General features: G+C 46.3%; 1 protein-coding gene across 2 annotated transcripts in view; it reads left to right on the top strand.

Moving 5' to 3' along the window:
- Positions 1-22,837, top strand: part of LOC135915944 (uncharacterized) — a 185,923-nt gene that overhangs the window by 150,869 nt on the left and 12,217 nt on the right. For both annotated transcript variants that reach the window (XM_065449134.1, XM_070533805.1), the window contains one exon: positions 15,267-15,532. In XM_065449134.1, the coding sequence (XP_065305206.1) occupies positions 15,267-15,453 (187 nt within the window). In that variant the 3' untranslated portion in view covers positions 15,454-15,532. The remainder of the gene's footprint in view (positions 1-15,266; positions 15,533-22,837) is intronic.

Raw genomic sequence — 22,837 nt, 5'->3', positions numbered from 1 at the left:
GTCCGACCCGCAAGCAGTGAGTCGGCAGTTACGCCACCTGCCCCCGCGGCGGTTGCAGCTAGCGCTGCTCCGTCACCCCAGCAGACGGGGCCATCTACCTCCGGGCAGGTGACCTCGAAGGTCTCGTCGTCCAACGTGCCGAGGCCTTCACATCAAGCAAAGCGCTCGGAAGAGCGCGTGTCCAGCGCCTCGCTAGAGGCGATGGACACTACCACCAGCAAGACGGCGCCACCAGCGCCTAAGGAGCGGCGAGGATCTCTCGATCGCTGCAAAAGAGATAAAACTCCCGTCACGGCGCCTGCAAAGCGCCGGTTAAATAACCTTTCCTTTCCAGAACACACAGTATCCAACTCCATGAAAATGGATACACAAATTGCGCAATGGAATGTGAGGGGTCTCATCCATAATCTTGACGACGTAACAGAACTCCTTCACAAACTTAATCCAAAGGTACTGTGTGTTCAGGAAACGCACTTAAAAGCTACACAGACAAATTTTCTCCGGTCACACATTATTTTTCGTAAAGATCCTGACGAGGTCAACACCTCATCCGGCGGTGTAGCGATAATTGTCCATAAAACTGTTGCTTGCCAACAGTTGCCGCTTCGGACGTCCCTCGAGGCAGTTGCGGTTCGCGCAATTCTTTTTAAGAAGTTAGTAGCCGTCTACTCTATCTACATACCTCCAAACTATCACTTGAGTAAAATTGAATTCCACGAACTCATTGATCAACTTCCAGAGCCATTTCTTATTGTCGGGGACTTTAATGCGCACAACAGTCTCTGGGGAGATTCCAGGACTGATTCGAGAGGTCGACTAATCGAATCCTTTCTTGTTACGTCCGGTGTGTGCCTCTTTAATAGAAAAAAATCCACCTACTACAATGCTGCGCACAATTCATACTCCTCCATATATTTAGCTCTTGGATCTTCTATACTTTTATCTTACTTACAATGGAATGTTATAGAAAATCCATTTGGGAGTGACCACTTTCCGATAACTTTAAATTTACTAACACGACACGACACTCGCCCACAGGTACGTCGCTGGAAACTTGACTCCGCTGATTGGAAGGGTTTTAAGGAATCTACTTACTTATCACAAGATTTTATACGCGATTTTAGCATGGATGACGCTGTAGCATATTTTACCGATTTTATTATTGATGCAGCTGAAACGTTCATTCCACAAACAAATAGTCACTCATCTAAGAGACGAGTTCCTTGGTGGAATGAAGAGTGCAGAGATGCACGAAAAAGACAAAATAAGGCATGGGGCAAATTGCGCCAATACCCTACGGCGGAAAATTACATTACATTTAAACATACCAAGTCGCAAGGACGGCGCACGAGACGGCAGGCTAGAAGAGCAAGCTGGGAGAGGTTTCTCTCAGGCATCAACTCCTATAACCAAGAGGCTAAGGTGTGGGACGGTCTGAGAAGGCTAAAGGGGCAGCAGATCAATCCATTACCTTTGATTGATGAGCGAGGAAATACTTTGGAAAACCAGGCCGATGCGCTTGGATTACATTTTGCTCGTATATCTAGTTCCATAAACTATTCACAAACATTCCTTAAATATAAGCAAATAGCAGAACTTAGGTCAATAAACCGCAAATGCAGACCTAATCTACCGTACAACTGCCCTTTCAATATTGCCGAGCTTAGAGCTGCGTTGCGCTCGTGTATGAACTCTGCACCTGGAGCTGACAGAATCATGTATGACATGATTAAAAACTTACACACTGATACACAGATGACACTTCTGGCGCTCTTTAACTCTGTCTGGGCTGCTGGATACCTCCCATCCTCCTGGAAAGAAGCTGTCGTAGTACCGGTCTTGAAACAAGGCAAGGACCCATCCGATGTTTCAAGTTACCGTCCCATAGCACTCACAAGTTGCTTTTGCAAACTCTTCGAGAAAATGATAAATCGTCGTCTTTTACATTTCCTTGAATCGAATAAATTGCTCGACCCTTATCAATGCGGCTTCAGAGAGGGTAGGTCGACTACTGACCAGCTCGTGCGCATTGAGGCAGGCATTCGCGACGCCTTTATCCATAAGCAGTTCTTTCTTTCTGTTTTCTTAGACATGGAAAAGGCATATGACACGACTTGGAGGTATGGGATTTTGAAAGACATCTCAGAAATGGGTATTCGAGGGAATATGCTTAATGTAATTGAAAGTTACCTATCAAACCGTACATTTCGCGTTAGGGTGGGCAACGCTCTATCGAGGCCATATACACAAGAAACTGGCGTGCCGCAAGGAGGGGTATTAAGCTGCACCCTTTTTATAATCAAAATGAATTCGTTGCGCTCATCTATACCGCAGAGCATGTTTTATACGGTATACGTCGATAACGTACAATTAGGCTTCAAGTCATGTAACCTTTCTATTTGTGAGCTACATGTCCAGCTTGGCTTGAACAAAGTTTGTAAATGGGCAGAAGAAAACGGCTTTAAACTGAATCCTGTTAAAAGCTCATGTGTCCTTTTCACACAAAAAAGAGGATTATTTGCAGAGCCCAGTGTAGAACTACATGGACAGCACATACCAGTTGTCAAACAACACAAATTTTTAGGAATCATATTAGATTCAAAACTGACCTTCATCCCACACTTAAAGAACCTAAAACAGAAATGTCTAAAAACAATGAACCTTCTTAAACTTTTATGACATACAACATGGGGCAGCGACAGGAAGTGTCTGATAAACCTGTACAAAAGTCTTATACGCACACGGTTAGATTATGGGGCCATAGTATATCAATCTGCCAGCCCAAGTTCTTTGAAGATGCTTGACCCTGTTCACCACTTAGGTATCCGCTTGGCGACCGGTGCCTTCAGGACAAGTCCTGTAGAAAGTCTCTACGTTCAAGCTAATGAGTGGTCGCTCCATTTTCAAAGGTCATACTCCAGTTTCATGTACTTTCTAAAAGTGAACGCAAACCGCGACCATCCCTCTTATGTAAGCATAAACGACGTGACATGTGCAATGTTTTTTAATAACCGACCTGCAACTACAAAACCATTCTCTCTGCGCATTAGAAAGCTTGCTGAGAATATGCAAGTCCCAATTCTACAGCAAAACCTGATTACCCCAGCTAAGCCATTGCCACCGTGGCAGTGGAAGCCCATAGAATGCGATATATCATTCGCAGAGGTGACAAAACACGCTCCAGAAGCACATATTCGAATGCATTTCTTGGAACTTCAGTCTAAATACTCGTGCATAGAATTTTACACTGACGCTTCTAAGTCGCATGCCGGCGTGTTTTATGCTGCAATCGGACCATCCTTCTCCCAGTCCGGCGGACTGCATCCGGAAACAAGCATATTCACTGCGGAAGCTTATGCAATTCTATGTGCTGTTAAAAAAATCAAGAAAGCAAAGTTGCACAAAGCCATTATATACACGGACTCTCTAAGCGTTGTAAAAGCCCTAATGTTCCTCCGCAATCATCGAAACCCTGTACTTACCGAGCTTTATTCTGTCATTTGCACATCGTACATGTCTCAGCAGCAAATCATAATATGTTGGGTACCTGGACATAGGGGCATTGAGGGTAATATGCTGGCTGACCAAAGAGCCACATCAATTGCATCACAACATATCCATCCTACCACTGGACTAGCTGCCTTAGATCTAAAGCCTTTCATCCGAAAGAAACTCAGAAGCCACTGGCAGCGCTTATGGGATGCTGAAACAAATAATAAGCTTCACTTGATTAAGCCAAAACTGGGTTATTGGCCCCCCCGCATCAAAAACACGACGAACAGAAGTCCTATTCTGTCGTCTCAGAATAGGACACACATATGCCACACACAGTTTTCTGCTAACTGAAAATGAACCACCATCTTGCGGTAGATGTGGTGAAAGGCTCACCGTCCTCCACGCTCTCCTGGAGTGTCGGGAAGCCGAAACAGAGAGAAAGAAATATTTTCCGCTAGCATACCCGCAGTACATACCCCTTCATCCTGTAATGTTTCTTGGCAACGAACCGTTGTTTGACACCAGAGCAGTCCTAAATTTCCTAAACGATATTGTCTTACATGTTGTTAGCCCTACGAATTTGTAGCACATCCTCTCTCCAGAGGATGCTGCTGCAATAAAATATTTTTGTATAGCACATGCCTTTAGGCCCTTCTGTTCCAAGGGCTCTCTTAGGCAGTAGTGCTTCTTGCAAACGTTTACCTTCATGTGTTTTTAAATATCATCATTCTATCACAATGTATCTTTTGTGTTCTTAGTAGTACTCACTCGTCATTGCTATAACTTTATTACGTATAGCGTGTATGCACTTGATTTTATTAGCCATATTTTTATGCCATAATTTTATTAGAAGTAGATGTTACGCACTTTACAGCGACTATTTTTAGGCCACTTTACAGCCAAGTCACATCCTCCATAATACATCGTTAACACTACCACTTGTAATGGCGCTCTTTGGCCAAACCTGGCCCTTGCGCCAGAAAACACCACACATCATCATCATCATCCTTGTCAGCCAATTAGATACGACAAGCCGCTCAGTGTAGGCAATGTTATCCGTTTTTCAAGCAAACAAAAGTGACCTCCTATGAACGGGGAGAGCGTTTGATTGGTCTGTTCAGACAACTCTGCGGATGACCGCCCGGTGCTTGCGTCGGTGGTTTCGCAAATTTGACGTCAGGAGATTGGAATAGAAACATATTGGAATAGTTTTATGTTATAGGGTCCAAGGAAAGTTACAGATGAATAGAAATGAGTCGCAGCGCATACGGCAGGAACTACTAAAACCTGACCAGGAGCTTACCACTGCCGTTGAAAAGAAAAGTGGACAGTCATTGCTTTCTACCTACATGTGCCAATATATGACGCAGAAACTTGGAGGTTAACAAAGAAGCTCGTGAACAAAAGTTATGGCAAAAAAAGTTGCAGTTTCACCCGAAAGGCGAACCATCTATTGCGATAGCAAATGCGCAGACAGCTATACAAAATCATGGTAGCAGCTTTAACGGCGATAAGAGCTTGCAAACATTCGCTTAACATCTAAAGTAACAAGTACAGTGTCAGCGCGCGCAGACAAGCATGAGCACATCACTCTCGACGACCGCTGACACTCACCATCAAAACGCTGGCGTGAGAAAGTGTAGCAGCAGCAGCGATCAGAGCGCGATAGAAGAAGGTGCGCTTCCCTCCCCCTTTCCTCCCTGGCGCGCGGGAGATGGATCCGCGATCGTCGGCTCCCCTCGTGGCCTTTCATTGCTGCATGCTGCGCCCGCGTTATCACCCTTCGACTTTACACGGAACCGTGGCAACAACAATGACAAAAATGCGCCTGGAGTGTCCATACATTTGCTATCGCAATAAAATGTTAGGCGGTATGGGTTAGAGAGCAAACCGGGATAGCTGATATTGAAGTTAATAATAATAATATATGGGGTTTTACGTGCCAAAACCACTTTCTGATTATGAGGCACGCCGTAGTGGGGGACTCCGGAAATTTTGACCACCTGGGGTTCTTTAACGTGCACCTAAATCTAAGCACACGGGTGTTTTCGCATTTCGCCCCCATCGAAATGCGGCCGCCGTGGCCGGGATTCGATCCCGCGACCTCGTGCTCAGCAGCCTAACACCATAGCCACTGAGCAACCACGGCGGGTAGATATTGAAGTTAACATTATGAGAAAAAATGGAGCTTGGTATAGGCTATGTAATGTATAGGGTGGATATTGGGTGGACCGTTAGAGTTACAGAATTGGCGCCAAGAAAAGGGAAGTGCAGTCGAGGACAGCAGAAAACTATAGTCGGATACAACTTTAGAAAAAAGGGGAGGCCCCGCCCAGATAATCGAAGCGGCGAAGTCACCGGCCGTCCGGCGCATGACGTCGGTCCAGAGTGCGCGCCCATTGGTGGATGCTCGTATGCATCCGCCCCGGAGGAGTAAACGCCCCCTTTTTTCTAAAGTTGTATCCGACTATAAGTGCGGGAAGGGGGGGGGGGGTGAAATTAGAAAATGTGCAGGTGCAAGTGTGTACCACTTAACGCAATAAAGAGTAATGGCATAAGGCCAGGAGATGCCTTCGTCTTGCAGTCGACATTAATATAGGCTTTTGATCATGATGGTGATGATGGCGATGTCCAGTGGGAAAGAACAACAAACGTCGGGCAAGTGATGGAAAGAAAGCTTCGCTTTAAAGCTAGGAGTAGGTTTGCTGTGCCCATTCGTTTGATCACCATTTCCACTAATCGGCGTCGTTAATGTCTTGTTGTGAGGCCACCTCCTAATCTTTAGCATTAACCTCGTTTTAGACAAGAAAATAAGACTTTGCCTGCCACCCTAACTAAATCACTAATGCCGCAAAACACCACTATCCCGCAAAATTACTCATAAGCCGCAACATTTTGATTCACAAAGGAGCGATAGTGAGCTTATCTCTACCTGATCAAGCAATAATTCAAAACAAAATACTAGTTTCGGCTAAACCCCAGAGATGTAGTAATAGGAGAGCGTATTATATTCAGCGATATCATTATTGCAACTCATTAGGTGTCAAATACGAACGTCGCTAAAACACGTGGGTGACACACAGATCAGTCCTTGCAGATTTAAACATTTTTGCCACTCGATCGCTAGGATTCGAAGTGACATAGCTACAGCAATGTGCACTTCGACTCAAGACGCGTTAGTCACTGCTTTGTCACGTTCGTGTTCAAGGTAATGGTGCCAGGTTACACTTAAGACACACATACATTCTGAGAATTAGCGTCTTCGCATGAATTTCTGAGACCCCAACAAGCAATACTATAGCAGACGAGCATGACGTTACGCACGTAAAAAAATAAGTTGATCTTAACAAGGTGGCGCTGTCAGTGGTAAGTGAGAGAGAGAAGAGCGGAAAAGCAGGGAAGTTAAACCGACGCACTTGCAGCTTACTACCCTTTACGTAGGGAACGGAATCCATGGACGAAAGAAGAGGGAGTGGTGAGAAAAATAACAGTAGTTGCACGCACACCTTAAAGGTGCGCACCGAGTCTAAAGCGGCCGCAGAAACCTATCAATCTGTGGTACTGCTCTAATGTTCTTGCTGCTTTTTTTATGGCAGCGAGAGTCTGCTGCTGGCTCTGCTAAATGAGTCCAGCATCCAAGGAATTGTTAAAAGTCTAGAGTTTTTTTTTTCTTACTTTTTTTGCATTCTACCACTATTACGTACCCATCATCTAAATACGGCTCACTACATCTCGAACTCACAACAACTAAGCCGTGGAAACCGATCTTCGAAAGGGCCGCATAATGGCACAAATTTAACTAATTTATTACCCTGAAGCTAGCTTCTGTTACAACAGCTCGCAGCTACTTCTTATGGCCTACGGTGTCTTTTTCTTTACACGCCCATTGATGTCAGTATCTAGAAACAATTTCACACTCGCATCTCATTGACGTACTCTCTGAGCAACGATTCAAGCTCGATGACGGCGCTGTGGCCAGAAATAGCAAGGAGGCCACAGCGGCGTGGACAGCGCATGTAGATCCCAGAAAATTAAATATGGAAAAATATGGGCCTAGTGCATTGGCTGCAGTGCAAGCTTTGGTATCGTGTTATCCAATTTTCCCTGTCAAACATGAAATTTCCCCATCATAGATGCATGCAGCGAAAACATTCACCACACCGCCGAGCGCTAGGTGTTTTTACCGTCGCTCCATATATTTTAAAGTATGATGCTGAGCCACATCTTTACGTGCAGGGAACGAAAATAACAAGGTTCTACCAATATTTCACGAAATCGACATCGACCTAAACTTTGCTTGCAATAATTTTCGTACTTTGCACGATGAACGCATTGTTATAGTATAAGGGAAAGTTTTCAGGGCGACAGAAAGTTCAAAACTAGGCTTTGTTTGTTGATTCGTTTCGAGCTTGCTGAAAGTTGATGCATCGATTGATCATATATAAACAAGCTGCGTGCGCCAAAACACGAACGCCGTGCTGTTTGCATATTCGAAGACTCCGAGCAATTTGGCGCGGCAGTGCGGATACTGCTCCAAATTTCTTGCACCTCCCCAGAAAGGATCCACAAAGTGACCCGTGAGCGTAGAATATTCGAAGCTTAGGTACTCCTCTGTAAAGTGACTGTCGCCTTGGGTGATGCGGTCCGCCTTTAGGAATGTTGAAAGTCATCTGCCTACAGCATTGCAAGCGTAATACGAAGACGTGGGTTCGTACCCCACTTTCGGTCAGTTGTTTTTTCATCCACTTTTATTTACAATAATTTATCATTTCGTTAGCTTAATGTCGACAATACAGATACAAATCATCTAATGGTAGATAACAAGGAATACCGCCTTCCTGCATAAAACAATTGCCAAAAATTCGACAGAAAAAAAATATTACTGGTGGTTACGATAACCCCTAATGCGAAATTTGAGCGCAGCTCATTAGGTGTTTTAAATTCCACTGATTTAGTCGTTTATTGTTCAGACAGAAAGCGTAAACACGGGAACACGTGGCTGGGGTGGCAGCGCAGGCGAAGTAGCGCATGCGCAAAGGGTGCGAAGTCGACTGCAGAGCTTGGTTGCCATTTATGGTATCGATGGAGGCGCTCAGCGCGTGCGTTAGTAACGACGTCGTTAGCGACCAAGTCCCGGCGCACACTGCGATTGCGTTATCTCACACCGGGTCTACGCCATGGAGAGCGCATTAAAGCACCCTGCTGTAACCCTTACCCTGTCGCCATATTGTACTCCTCCACTTTCCTCCTAGCACCCTCCTCGCTATCACACTGTCTTTCATCCTCCACTGCGCTCCGTTTGTTTGCTCTGCCGGTCACGCCGAGGCCCACGCACAACGCAGCAATGGGCGCCTGAGTGCTGCGCTCTAAAACGTTTGTGTATTCTCGAGGGTGCTGGCGTGTCCCTCGACTATCCTTCAGACTGCCTAGAATATTTACTCTACGAAACAGCGAGCTAAGATTACATCTACGGAGAGAGAAGGCGCAGTTGCAAAATGTATAATAATTCTGACCACCACGGTACCACGCTACGAGGGTTTGACAGTAAGAATTGTGAAAGCTTATTTCGTGCAGTTTTTATTTTCTGCGGTCCCGTTTACCTGCCACAAAAGAAGTCACTGAAAAAGTACTTTTGGCTTGCCTCTCCTCACAACTCAATTTTTTACCATGAATTAGTGTTGAATGACCTAAATGACGATATAACAAAGATGGAACAGCGCAGCAGGTCTCTTTAGTAGGTCGTTAGTCATGAGACACCCGCCTTTCCTTGGGTGCGAATACTCGTCAGAAACCGTCGTTTCTGATCCGATCTTGTGTCGCTCAAGCTATACACACTATACAACAACAAGGAAGTCCGTCTTGGAAACGGTCCCAGCCTGGGTCCAAGGCAATGGGCCAGGATTGACCCTGACTGTGTACTCTAGCCGCAAACAACGAAAACCTGGGCCACTGCTACGCTGCCGGTAGCGGCACAAACACCCACCACCTACCAGTCCCGCAGCAGAGCGTAACCAACAGCCGCGAAACTGGTAACTAACATGTAAGCTAAAGGGGCTTTTAAGGGTTCTGAACACTAGGTCCGATTGCATCACTGCGAAATCTTCGTGCACTTGTGATCACTCTTCTACAAAGAGAGAGAAAGACAGAGAGAGGCATTCCTTAGCGGGCGTTACATATGTTTGCCTGAGCATAGGCTTAGCAGGCTACTTCAGGTGAGCTTGGCGTCTCAGTAAAAGACCAACTCATAGAAACCCAATGCACACGCACGCGACATGCGCAAGCAAGAGGCGCAAGGCTGCACGGTGACAAGGATCGACAGATTTTTTTGATCACTTTAGTCACTGCTCCCTAAATGTTAACGCGGCCTATTTGGGCTGACACGTGGATTAAATACCTTGCTACTAGGATTATACCCTCGGCACATGATTGTTAAGTAGTCTGGCGCTCAGATTACTTGCATGGTGCTTGGATTATTTCAGCTGGCGCTCGGGTCAAAGGGAGCAGGAAAACCAGGAAGAGCGTCTCGTTCAGGCCAGTTTCCCAGAGGAAGGCTAATGGTGTGTCCATTGCGAGAAGGTCAAGTAATACACGTTGAAGCGAGCGAGTCTTCACCATGAAACGTGGTTGCGACAAGATAATGTTTTTTTTTTTTTTGCTGCAGAAAGGTTTTTGACACCAATGTAGCCTTACTCGGAAATATGGTCGTACATTTCCTTTTTCCGACTTTCCGACTAACTTTTCATTTGCAATACGCGTGTTTTGTGATCTGAGAATTACCACACGTCCCGATGAATCAGAGGCTTTCACCACCCTCGTACTCTCCTGCCTAACACGTCACGGGGACAAATCATCGCGTTTTGTGGCGCTGGTTAAAAAGCTTTATTAATTACATACGGATATGACCTGTTCGTCAAAGGGACACTAGAGGCAAATAATAAGTCAAGTTATAGTGACAGATTAGTGCTCTAGAATCTTTAAAGCATCAATATTATCGCTAATAGAGCCTTAATATGGGTGAAACTGAGGTAAATGCAGGACATGATTAGAGACTCCCCCGGGAAATTCAACTACTTGACGATGACGAAAGCGCTCCAAAGTTCAATTCTATCACTAGTACTGCACCAACCGTTGCAAAAAAAAAACATCCTTGTATTGGATTATAACTGTAAATAAAAGGCTACTTGTCTAGTTATACTTCATTCTTCAGAAAAAATATATAATCGAAATTACCCTTGACCATGACGCGGGCGGTTTTTGCTCGACTGTGCGCCGCCCACGCTTTTTAACGTTTCAGGAGTGTCGTTATCACGCAGTGCCATGCTGGTTTTGCTGCCTTGCGAAATTCGTACAAACTGTAAGTAGCAGAGAAATAAACTTCCATGTGGTGTCACGAGATGCCCGAATGGTCTACGCCACTTGACCAAAAAGCAGCTGCAGCGGAGAATGCACCGCTCTGTCTTGGCGGCAGCAAAGGGCGGTGATGGCGTATGCAGCGTCACCACTCCTCCGGTTAAGTGCCAGAATATTTGTATTTCGAAAAATGTATTCCAACCCTTCAGATGCAATCTTCTTAAAATAAGTTTTTTCTTGGCACGAAACAAGCGTTGCGAGATTTCTGGAATGGTATTTAAACAGTCCACGACGGCTTAGTTTTTGGCTTTAGAGTCTCTTTAAATATTTACCAAGTTTAGGAGCAAATAGGGATGGGGAAGTTAGAGGGAAGTGGTGCAATTAAATGTACGCTCTTTGTCAGAAGTACGCGGTCAATGATGCCTGCTACCAGCAGGCTTACTCAAGCTATTTAAGAGAGTTCCTGTATTATTTAGTAAGTTACAACGTCCTGCGTAATAAAAGGGCTCTTTTACTGTGCTTGGAGAGCAGCGATGCGTCGCCAGCTTCACGAGAACCTCATTGCACAGCTGAACGGCACTCAGGGTGAATACGCCGAGTAGCCGTTGCACTTTTGTCAAATCCATTAGTGTATATCAGTGTACGTCTTCGTTTCGAATGACGTTTTCTTTTCTTTTTTGAGGGTAATGTGCAAATAGGCTCTAGCTCCTAATACCAGTTGCTTGTGCTGAGCGTGACGCAAGTATGAGGGTAATGTCTGCAGCGCTGTTTTCGAGTCGCATAGCGAGGACCACAGCCGAGATTTTTCTTGGCTGAGGATACCAAGCGCGGCGCAAAGACCTGAAAATTCTTAAACCGTTGACGTCGTCGGGTAGGAGGTCATGAACTTGATGGTGCTAGCTCTTGATCGCATGACGACAGCTCCAGCCTAGTCGCTGAGAATGGCTGAGCCCCATTAGCGCAATTAGCTACTTGGTCGATATATTTCACATGCAGATACGACAGTCGCTCATGCACTATCAGATTTAGAATAACTATGCTTCCGTTTGCAACAAGACTGGTTCCTGCTTGCTAGGAAATGAGCGTGAGCATGTATCGCCAATTATTTTCCTTAGCTCCTTGCTATCAGGAAAATTCCTCCCTCACCAGTCTTTGCTTCGCTACCACTTCCATGCATTTGTTGTTTTTTTCCTAATGTGTTCAGCATTCCTTGGGAACTTCATCCTGTTTGCGTTATAAATCTGACCTCTTTTCTGGCCCCAGCGACACAAGTTGTCTACTAGCTTGGGGCGCTGCTGTCTTAATAGACAGCTTGTGTCACGGAGTGCCTGCCCGAACGGACAATTTTGGCACTGCATACGTGATTTCGGTATATGCCCATTCATAGCCTACCTTACGGAATAGATTTGCAAGGTGACACGCATGGTATGTAGCCTTAAATTTAGCAAAGTCGTAGCGGCTCTTCCCCACTTCCCCAACAGGCACCTGCACAACGACCGCACCCGCCTAATGTATAGCCCAGGCCCGTACCCAGGAGGGGGGGGCGAGCCCGGGCCACACCTCCCTCCGAATTTAAGGGGCATACGTTGCACCCCCCTGCCCATGCACGCCACCAATCCTCACGCACATTCCTAAAGCACCGCCAAATAAAGCTTGAGCCTTCACAGCTATTCGGTGGTCAATAGTTAACACCCTTTTTTACTCCTTTTGGGTGGCAGCAGTTATGGGCATCTCCTGGGGTGTGAAGGCCAGTTTTCTCATCGATTCGGTGCCTGCGCGATTAACTTGAGATGTGTTCAGTTGTCACCTTCTATTGCAACGGTCACGTGCATCGCTGTTGCTTCGTTAGTTCAACCTTCTTTGTTTAGACCCATCCAGGGACCAGGAAAGGGGTTCGGTTCGTATAGCTGGTTTCTATGTTCGTGGCACCAGTTGCGGCCGCAGGAAACGCCAGTTATATTTAACTTTTCTTTTTGCCTCATTAATTCCTCGAGTGACGGATCGCTGCGACGCTGGCAGATCCTCGGAACCAGATACACAATATATGGGTAAGATAAGGTGGAAAATAAGATCATGCGAAACAGCGTCCGTTGGCGAACCCTGCAATAACTGTTAAACCCATAAGCAATATGAATGTCACCCGTTGCCTCGTCTGGTCTTCCCCTAATTGTACAGCCCTTTTTGCGCAAATTGGGAACTGAAAACAAGAATTGCAAGGAGTTCAGAGATTAAGCGATCTACGAAGGGAGAGAGCCGAGGCAACAGCCATGCAGGAATAAAAATTGAAATAACAAATTTAACCGTTGTTTGGTAAAAGATTTATGGGTCAAGATCTTTTTTATTTAAGAAAAGAAGTCGAGAAAATGCCGCCGGAAGCGGACAATGATTCCGTGTGCTTTGAATGACGCTTCTGCAGTTATCAGTCCAGCCGCCTGACGTAATCACTTCTCTGCTGTGCGAATGTGGGTGTTTTTCTAACCTTCCGCGGTTGGCGCAGTACGTCTAGAACCGTAGCGTCCGGCGCTCTACGCGGCTGTACGGGACCTGTGGCCATACATCGTTTCGCAACTTCCCAAATAACAATACGCTTTGAGTTTGGCACCTGACAGAGCAAACGAGGCATTCTAAGGAACTGTGACTGTCCGGCCAATATATATTTCCTTATAATTATTCCAGACGTAATTCAACAAACGCTACTAGAAATTTTTATTTTAGACTTTTGCTTGTTTACTTGTCCTTCGCAGTGTTCTTCCTGCGCTTTCTTCCCGCGCGAGTCCATTTCATGTGATTCCATGTTTGTCAAGTAAAAGAGACGTGTATCTCACAGGCGCACCTTTGAGATACACCTTATTTAATTTCTCTTTTGCAGGTTTACGCGTCTTTATGGCAAACGGCAGGCTTTATTTACGTTTGTACTAGTAAAGGTGACCCCTCCCCCATTTTCGCAGGAAAGTTACATTGATTTGTGCCCCCCCCTCCCCCGAAAGAAAAAATTGGAGGACGCTTAAGCTTCGCCTTCAAGAGTGGGACGCGACAGCGTTCCCGTCGACCCGCCAAGGGGTATAAGAGAATGCGCTACGGCACAGCGATCACTTACGATGCGCCCCGCATCGGACTTAGCGCCCACCTATCACGCGGTGAGCGTCGAGCAACGCAGCGTTCGGCGCGGCAACGAAACGTGCGCCTGAGCGAACGGAACGAACCAAAGAACTCGGTGTCTCGGAGGGGAAACGATCTACGCCAGCCAAACGTCGCGATCGGCACGGGCAGAGAGATAGATAGTAATCTAAAGAAAGGACCGGGAGCACGGCGAAGCGTCGTCAGGGGAGAGGGAGTCCCGCGACGCGCCTGGCAGCGGTCCCAATGCGCGCGCGGCGCGCCTCCTGTCGGGGCAGCGCCGTACATTGAGAGGAGGGGGTCTTCTGTGTTTGCCGCAAGATGGCTCTGCGTGTGCGGAAAGCGCAGAAGAAATGCAGCGGAAACGCATTTCGCAACTCGTGGAATTGTGACTTCTGTACGTTACATGTTCATAATTACCGATATACAACGCAGTATAACTTTCCACGGCTCGTTTCGAAGGCAACACCGCATTCACTAGAGGCGCGTTTGCACCGCTTGGAAGCATCGAACTCGTGGCTGAGTGGTAGCGTCTCCGTCTCACACTCCGGAGACCCTGGTTCGATTCCCACCGGGCCAATCTTGGAAGTTGCTTTTTATTTATGAAGCGCCTGCCGTGATTTATCGCTCACGGTCAACGCCGCAAACGCCGACACCGACGCCGACGACACCGGCTTTTCTGCGACACGAGCTCCTTAACGCTATCGCGTTAAAAGAAAAATCCTGGGTACGTGCCTGGTATAGCCTTGCAACGAAGTTGCAGCAAAAATACTTGGGGTAGTAGCAGTTGATACGGAGTATGAACTGGGCGTGCAGGGAGGATGTACTGTGTCCTGGTATACTGCGTCATTGTGGTTGTCAGCAAGATTGGCAATCCGTGTTTCTGCCCCGAAACCATACGTTATCGCGATTCACCGCTGTTATATGGATATGACACGTGGGACTGCAAAGATAACAATTATCATACTAACATGTAAGCATATCATAACCAACTATACATACCACTGATATGAAAGATCGCTCAATCGCTGAAGTTTTTGAGGGCGCGCTTGCCGTATTCCTTTCTAAATAAAAAAAACAATTTCGTCTTAGATGATAATTAGTGTGCAAGATGTCGACGAGTATTTGGAATAGGTAGAAGAGCTTCGTGCTGACCGCACCAACCGTGAATGCTTTGTGACTGACTAAATCAATGCAAGAATTCACTTGTAGGAGATGTCAAACGGTGTTTTTGAGGTCGCAACACACCGCATAGAATGCGAAGATCTGCACAATTGAACGCGTATACGCCACCCGCTTTGCAGGTTCGACTCCCTAAGCGGTCTGACGTTCGGCGGCGACCAGGGTGGCCTGCACAAGCGTGGCTACGGCCACGGTGAGTTCGACGAGATCGACCACGCCGGATGGCCGGGCTTCTACAAGCGCAACTTCGACGAGATCGATCGGACCGGTTTCGAGGGCTTCTACAAGCGCTCGGCCCGGGAAGAGTGAGCGCCCGAAACCGGCAAGATTTTCCATCCACTTCACCACAGTCTACCCCGCAGTCTCTGCCACCTGCCCATCATCTTAGGTGCGTACCCACCGGTGTTATTCATCCGTAACCAGCGATCTTGAACGGGCTAGTTGGTCTATGGGCTATTGACTAATCTTACTAGTGCCATAAAACGGAGAATACGCAGACAACACAGTTGTAGTGCAGCGTTTTCGGGAGTATGCGTCTTTTCTCTGTGTCCAGTATCTATCGCGCTGGGACTGTGACCTGGCAAGTCTCTCTGCTTGTACAGTCAGTCAAAAACGTAATGCCGTTACAATGACAATCGCTTAGGGGCATCTCCTTAACCACATTCCCCCTACATGCGTAAGGAGTAAACGAGAAGCGCGTCTGGCTGACCTTCCTGTCTTTCCACTGTCTCCCTTCCTCTTCCTCCTTCATCCACAATACACGAGCCGGACGTAGACTTAAGTGGCTAAGCAGTCCTTCTTATTGCCCGCTTCTCTCCCGGAAGTTGGATGCCAATTTGGCCCCCTGCTCAGGGATTGGAAATGACTCATTTAAATATTAGCCATTTATGCAGCTTTAGGCGCAACCTCTCTTTGATTACGCATTTGAATCTTGTTCAACGGAACCTCATGCGACAGGAGAAATACATTCCGATTACCGAAACTTCGGTTTACTGATACTTACGTACAAAGATTCAAAGCGCTGTTAGCACTTTTAGATACCTTAAACGTAAAGAACTGAATTTAGCATCTCCTTTGTCCCGTCCTTTAGGCGTGGCGGACGGCTACTGGATTACCGGCTTTCTCTACTTCAAGTTTTGTGGAGGCGCCAGCGACACATCAGAACAGACGCATATCTTTTACTGCTCCAGTCATTGGTCGAATAACACACTGTCGTGCCGGAGGAGTCCACATTGTTGAACGGCGCCCTGTGAAGCCTCCGCATTTTCGTTTGCCGCCATTTTGGTCATTTATGGGGCGAGTGGCCGTACCGCGAAGCTATTCATGTCTGTACAGACGTGCATGAAAAATCTATCAAAATTTTGACCGCTTGAGTCTTTGGCGCCGTTTTCTTAAAGGTGACTTTCTGGCTAGAAAACGGGTGTCGCAAGAACTATATTTCGGATCCTTTCTCTCTCTCCGAAATTTTTCAGAGCATGCTTCTGTGGATCTGTTTGCAGAGAACTGCAAGAGGTTTGGTTCTGATTATTGAAAGTTATTTTTTTTTCATGGCCTAAATAAACTGTGACCAATTTAGAGCCTCTTGATTCGATTACGCATACATTCAATATATGCTATAGTTGCGCCTACCGAGATTCTACTGCATGGCTACTGCTGCTGGATCGCAGGGAATCTTTGAGATGACATATTCAAGGGGCAGCATTCGCGGTGATGTGTAGTACTTAAAAAACAATATTTATTTTATTGTGTTATGTCCCTTACTTGCATGTGCGCACTAGTTCCTTTCCTGCAGCTGCCATGCCAAGTTCGTAAATTGTTGAACTCCATAGCATGGTTCGGGTCACCACTACCATGGCCGCAGCATGAAGCGCAACGTTTAATTTCGTCATCACAAGGCAATTATTATGTTCACGACAGGGCAAAGATCACTCCCACTGATCTCCATTTTCTCCAGTCCTACCCCATACTATGCCTCCGAATTTCCAAATTTCATTACTCGACATAATCTTTTGCGGCTCTCAGTGACGTTTCTATTATCTTGGCACCCGTTTACACCAATATGACAGATACTTACTGTACGCGCGCATGGCTTGCCGAAGTCGAGTTTTTTCGTTTAATGTCAACTAGAAATTTACCTACTCGCTTTTCTTCTCTAACATTCACACTGATGTCTTTTTTTTATCTCTCATATCTCCTAATGTAAGCCTATCATTTACTGCTCTGTCACACTTTCCACGTTTGATTCCTTCTATCGGTAAAATTTCAATATACAACGCTATGCTCGCAAGCAACCTCATCATGCAATTTTCTGGTCAAAGACATCTTTAAAGATACCGTGGTGCTTTTGGGGGCTGCTTCTAGATAAACTATTTGCAAAACAAAAGTGAAAGTGAATTCAAGACCTTACGTGCCAGAACCATGTTCTGATTATGAGGAACGCCATGGTGGGAAAAAGCGTATGAATTTTGACCGCCTGAGTTTTTAGACGCTGCGCATAGGCGCCCGTTCCTGCAGCGAGCGTTGGCCTCGGCGTCGGTGCCACCGGAAGAACGAACGAGCCCACCGAAGGACGAAAAAAGAAAGCGAACGCGGAGCACAGCGGATGATGGACGGCGAAAGTGAAGAGAGCGCGATAAGGAAAGCGGAGGAGGAGGGCACAGCGGAAGCATGAGGAGGAAAGTGGAGGAGGAGAGTATGACGAAAGGGTGGGGAGAAAACCGGAGGGTGGTTTGAGACATGCTTCACGACTGCGACGCGCCACGGTATGGCCCTAGACTAGCGAGCGCCGTCCGAGTAGGTTATATGCTTACACTTCTGGGGTTGAGGTGTATATCCAAAAGTGAAGCCAGTCACCACCGCCTTGATCGAGGCCAGAAGCCCGAACCGCCGTAGTGGCCGCTGCAGAGATCATGGTACGTTCATCGGGTTCGTCGGGTTCGTTGGTCGTGCACTGTTGCAACAGTGTCTAAATGATTGTGGCACACTTTCGGAGGGCACTACAACACCTCACGATGCGATATCTGCACCATCCACGTAAAGTCGACGCCGGGTGTATCGTTTCACTTGTAAGTAGAATGTACTAAAATAAGTATACTCTACTTCCAACATAAATTGCCATCGTCTGCTCAGGACCGTCGTGTGCGGTTTGTACGACCACGTACTCTGGTTTGTACCGCTCAGCGCCCCTGCTTTAGGGGGAAGCCGCCCAAACATGCGTTTACACGGGATAAGACGTGGACAGGATGAGCGATGTATTTACAAGTGAACAGTTGCAAGTACAGCGCTCGTTCTGACCACTTCTCTTGCGCACCCCTCTTCAGGTTTCGTAGGCTTTTTGTTCATTAATTTGCACCAATTCGTCCAGCAAGGAGTTTTTTTCTAGAAGCTGGGCTTGAACACAAGATTGCGAGCCCTACTATAAGAATATTTCAGAATGCTATTTAACGTTTCGGATACACCACATCACTAAGAAAACTAAACGAGCGAATTGTGAAGAAAAAGCGTGAACACTGCTTTCGGGATTGTAATAATAAAATTATTGAATTCATAACCTGAGTTCCAAATTGATCTTTTACGTGAATATTTTGCATCGCAGAAGTTCAGATGTCAATTGTAAATCTTTTCTGCTGTGTAGCATTTTTCACTGATACGTTTTAGTTGATGCGTGCGTTAAAATAAAACTTTCTGGACGGTATGGTAGCGTGGTATAATATTTTTTAGCAGATGCGAAATATAGGACAACGTCCACGATGACATTCATGACGCAAGCTCTATCTGAAGCATATGAAAATCAAGGTTTTCAAGATGCTAAACACATATATAGCTAACGGCACCTTGTGCAAGCCAGCTCGTAATATTGTGTAATAGAATAAAAAGTAATTGCCATATCTGCACATAAATAACGTGACCTCGAATGTAATACAAGGGGGCTTTCGACCTATCGAAAAAAATATACTAGTAAAAATTTCCATAAAAACAGGGATTATTACTATAGAAACGGGAAACAACGCTGAAAAGTGGATGATCTGAGGGCTTTGCTTACAGTTACTACGAAGTGCCGCCGTAAAATAACTTGGAAGGTCAAGTACACATATATTTATCACGTCAAGAAAAAAATTAGCCGCGTTATATTCACCTTATATGAACCCGTATACACCCCAAGGCGTGTTCTGAGGTCAGAAATTTCGAAATAAATCTCGCGTTATTTATTTATTTATTTTATTTCAGATACTGTCAATCCCAGTGGTATTTTTACAGGTTGGGCATATATTATATATTCACAAACAGCGATAAAGACAGGTTTACATAATTACAAAAATGACATTTGCAATCGACACGAAGCAGATATACACATATGGTAGGAAATAAAACATGAATGGTACATTGAATTTGGTAAAAAGGGGTAAAATTGCATACGCAAATGCAATGCTCATAGAGATTTTATTTTATACAACGACGTCAGTGGTGTGTTATTTCCGGCTAACATAATCTAATTATTGCGCAAAAGTTCTTCTACAGGGGTTAGAAATTTCGGCAGCGATGTGTTAGTCGTTATGCAGGGGTCCAGGCTATTCCATTCTCTCATTGCAAGAGGAAAGAACGAATATCTAAAACAGTCAGTGCGAAATGCATATTCTTAAAGTGTTAGTGAATGCTTATGGCGGGAAGGTCTGGTGTCAGCTAGGGATATATACAACGAAGTATTTATTCGTAATGCGTTGTGTATTAATTGGAACAATAATTTTAGTCTTGCTAGTTTGGCGCGGTTTCGCAGAGTAGGAATACAGGCTTGTTTTATTCGTTGGGTGGGTGAGACGCTATTCTTGTATTTGTTAAACATGAATCTAATTGCCTTTCCCTGCACTCTTTCTAGGTTGTTAATAACCTGTTGTGTATAAGGAAACCAAATTGTGTTACCATATTCGAGAACTGGGCGAATAAATGCGTTGTATGATAGCAGTTTAATTTCCGGTAACGCAGCTCGAAGTCTTCTTCTGAGGAAGAACAGCCGCTTTAAAGCAGATGGTATGATACTGTTAATATGCGACTCCCATCTTAGGCCGTGTGAAATGATCAAGCCAAGATATTTATGCTCATGAACTCGGGTGAGTAGTATGGTATAGTCGTGTCAATATGGTAATATAGTATTGCGGTTTAAGCAAGGCCTGTATTTGCAAGAATGCCTTTTGGAACTACCCGCAGCAGATATAAAATATTCAGTACAGTTTATGGACATGTCAGCAACCTCGTGACAGCGCTAACGAAAGATGAAATGGTCCGGTGACACCATTTAGTCACAGGTTGACGGACGGGAAGTGTATTCAGTCTTTATGCAAGATGTCTGATAATTTTGCACCTCGTTTAGTGGTTACACTGGGAGGAATGTTCATACAGCACTGTCATCTTACACGCTTAGTGTGTACAAAGAGACTATTCATAATTTAACTGAGAGAGGAAGTGCGATCGGCGTGGAGTCCCGCCGATAGCTTTTCTCAAAGCCCGTGGCAATAAACGACGCAGGAGTATTTTTTTTTTCGACAACAGCAACACACATAACTGGGGCTTGATATATTTTTAGGGCGTTTAATCTTACGTTTCATTGCGGAACCGGAAGCTGAGGGCGTGCCACGCGTGTACCATGGCCGCCATTGCTGGAGCCGCGTTCTTTTTGCCCTAGCAATATGGCCGCCGGCGGCTTCACTGGCTGCTGCAGGCGCCGGCTGGGACTGCAACTTCACAAGTTTAAGTATGTAGCCTCCTTGGCGCCGTCAGTCGGTCGCCGATGACGTCAATACTCAGGCGTGCGGAGAGCGTGTTGGCCCATACCATATATGGAAACAAAGCGCTTCCGTGGGCTTCGGACCGGCTGCGCAAGCACTACTTCGCCTGCGTTGCCGCCGCAGCAAGAGAATGCGCTTCGCGCGATTCACGCGTTCTCGTGTTTGCGCCTTCGTTCTGACCAATGAGCGACGCAACCGGTGGAAGTGCTTCGTCTGCCGCTGCCGTGAAACGAGCTGCCCGAGCAGAGGCTCAGCGCCACCACCGAGAGGACCCTGCCATTCGGAATCAAATTCTTGGCCTCAGTATATCGCTACTAGAAAACAGCCAAACAGCCGCGCTCAAATTTCGCATTAGAGAATATCGTAATGGTCGGTGATCTTGTTTTGTGTGTGTTCGAGCCCTATCGGAATGCGGCACCACAGCCGGAAATCAAGCCCTCGAACTTATGCTGGGCAGCTGAACGGCGTAGCCACTGTGGGTAACTTCTCGCTTCAACATGAAACAATCACGCTCTCCAGTGTGATAGACCAGCTCACCAAAAGTTGATTCTCGGATGGCGGATCAGTGCTTCGAATTAGTATCGACCAAGATAAGCGTGGACGCCTTGAAATCTTTTGATGCGTCATCTAGAAAACGCCGGTATGCCGCAACAGATTGAGAGATCGTGGTTGTGCGCTTCTCACCGGCCTCTAAGGTATTACCTCTTTCATTTTATCGGCGCATTCAGTGTGCGCGGCTTTCGCGGAGCATCGCCTCCGGATGTTTACCGGCCGTGAGCAAACTCACGAAGAAGGCTTGTTGCTAGCTGCAGGCAGACATGGGCTCGCAAAAGGTCAGTGCGCCCTCCGAACGCCATTTACCCACTGCAGTAGCGCAGGAGGGCAACGTGTACAGGAAAGACTAACAGCATGGAGGCTGGTGCTTCAGTGGACGTCAGCCCGCGGCCCTCCAGCGAAGCGCGTTGAATGTGAATGGTGTCGACGCGAGGTCTTGAAGAGCAGCTCCAAGTGAGCGTCATGTTTTGCTCTGGCGGCAGGCTATTGCGACGTCGCCGGTTTTGCAGGTGCGCCTTGATGTGCCTCAAGGCTTAGATGTAGTAGTAGAGCGTTTGGTAAAAAAAATAGTTTGATCGTTCGTTCAACGTTTTAGGAAACTAGGCAATGGCGAAACGACAAAGAGCGCCTCAGGCTGTGAGAGCCCCACCGGCTCGTCAAGGGTTGGCGTCTCGGGTTACAACGATTGGCTGAATGATTCGCTTACGTGGATGTCGACTACAGTTGAGTCGGCCACACTTTCCTAGCTATATAGTTTTTTTACATTTTGTACTAAGATTTACCATTTCGAAGGGGATCGCTACTACCAGGGGAATTTTGTCCTCTATTGACAGCGACGCAGAAGTCCAGCATTGCTTGACGAGATTCCCCGGCGAGTGATAGGCGAGCGATTTGGGAGCTTAAATGATATTATAAAGGGGTCTTCTTATCGCCCATATAGTTGAGCGTTTATTGCAAACACATTTGACGATAAGCCATCGGCTTGCAGACAAATGACTTCTGGCCCAGACACAAATTTATATGATCTCCTGGCAGCCGCCCGTTCGACGGCAAGTCTAACGATAAACTCAAAGTGAAACGGCCCCAAACTTTCAAGAGGACAACGGTACAAAAGACAGGCTTCTGCCCTTTTCTGGTTCTGCACGACACGCTGTGTGCTTATGCATCCCATATGCTGCAATCTAGCCCATTTACTCGTTTAATGCCCACACATATTTTGCTTATTTTAATGCGCAAGCATTCTTAAGCGAGTAGCCCAGCATATTCGGTTCGACACGCGAAAATTCTGATGCCTTGTATCTGCGAAAAAATGCCTAATTTGCGACGTTAAGACATTTAATCGTTATGGCAGTGTAACT

Source organism: Dermacentor albipictus, chromosome 2 (genome assembly GCF_038994185.2).
Source record: "Dermacentor albipictus isolate Rhodes 1998 colony chromosome 2, USDA_Dalb.pri_finalv2, whole genome shotgun sequence".
Lineage (NCBI taxonomy): Eukaryota > Metazoa > Arthropoda > Arachnida > Ixodida > Ixodidae > Dermacentor > Dermacentor albipictus.
This window is presented reverse-complemented; position numbering and strand designations above follow the sequence as displayed.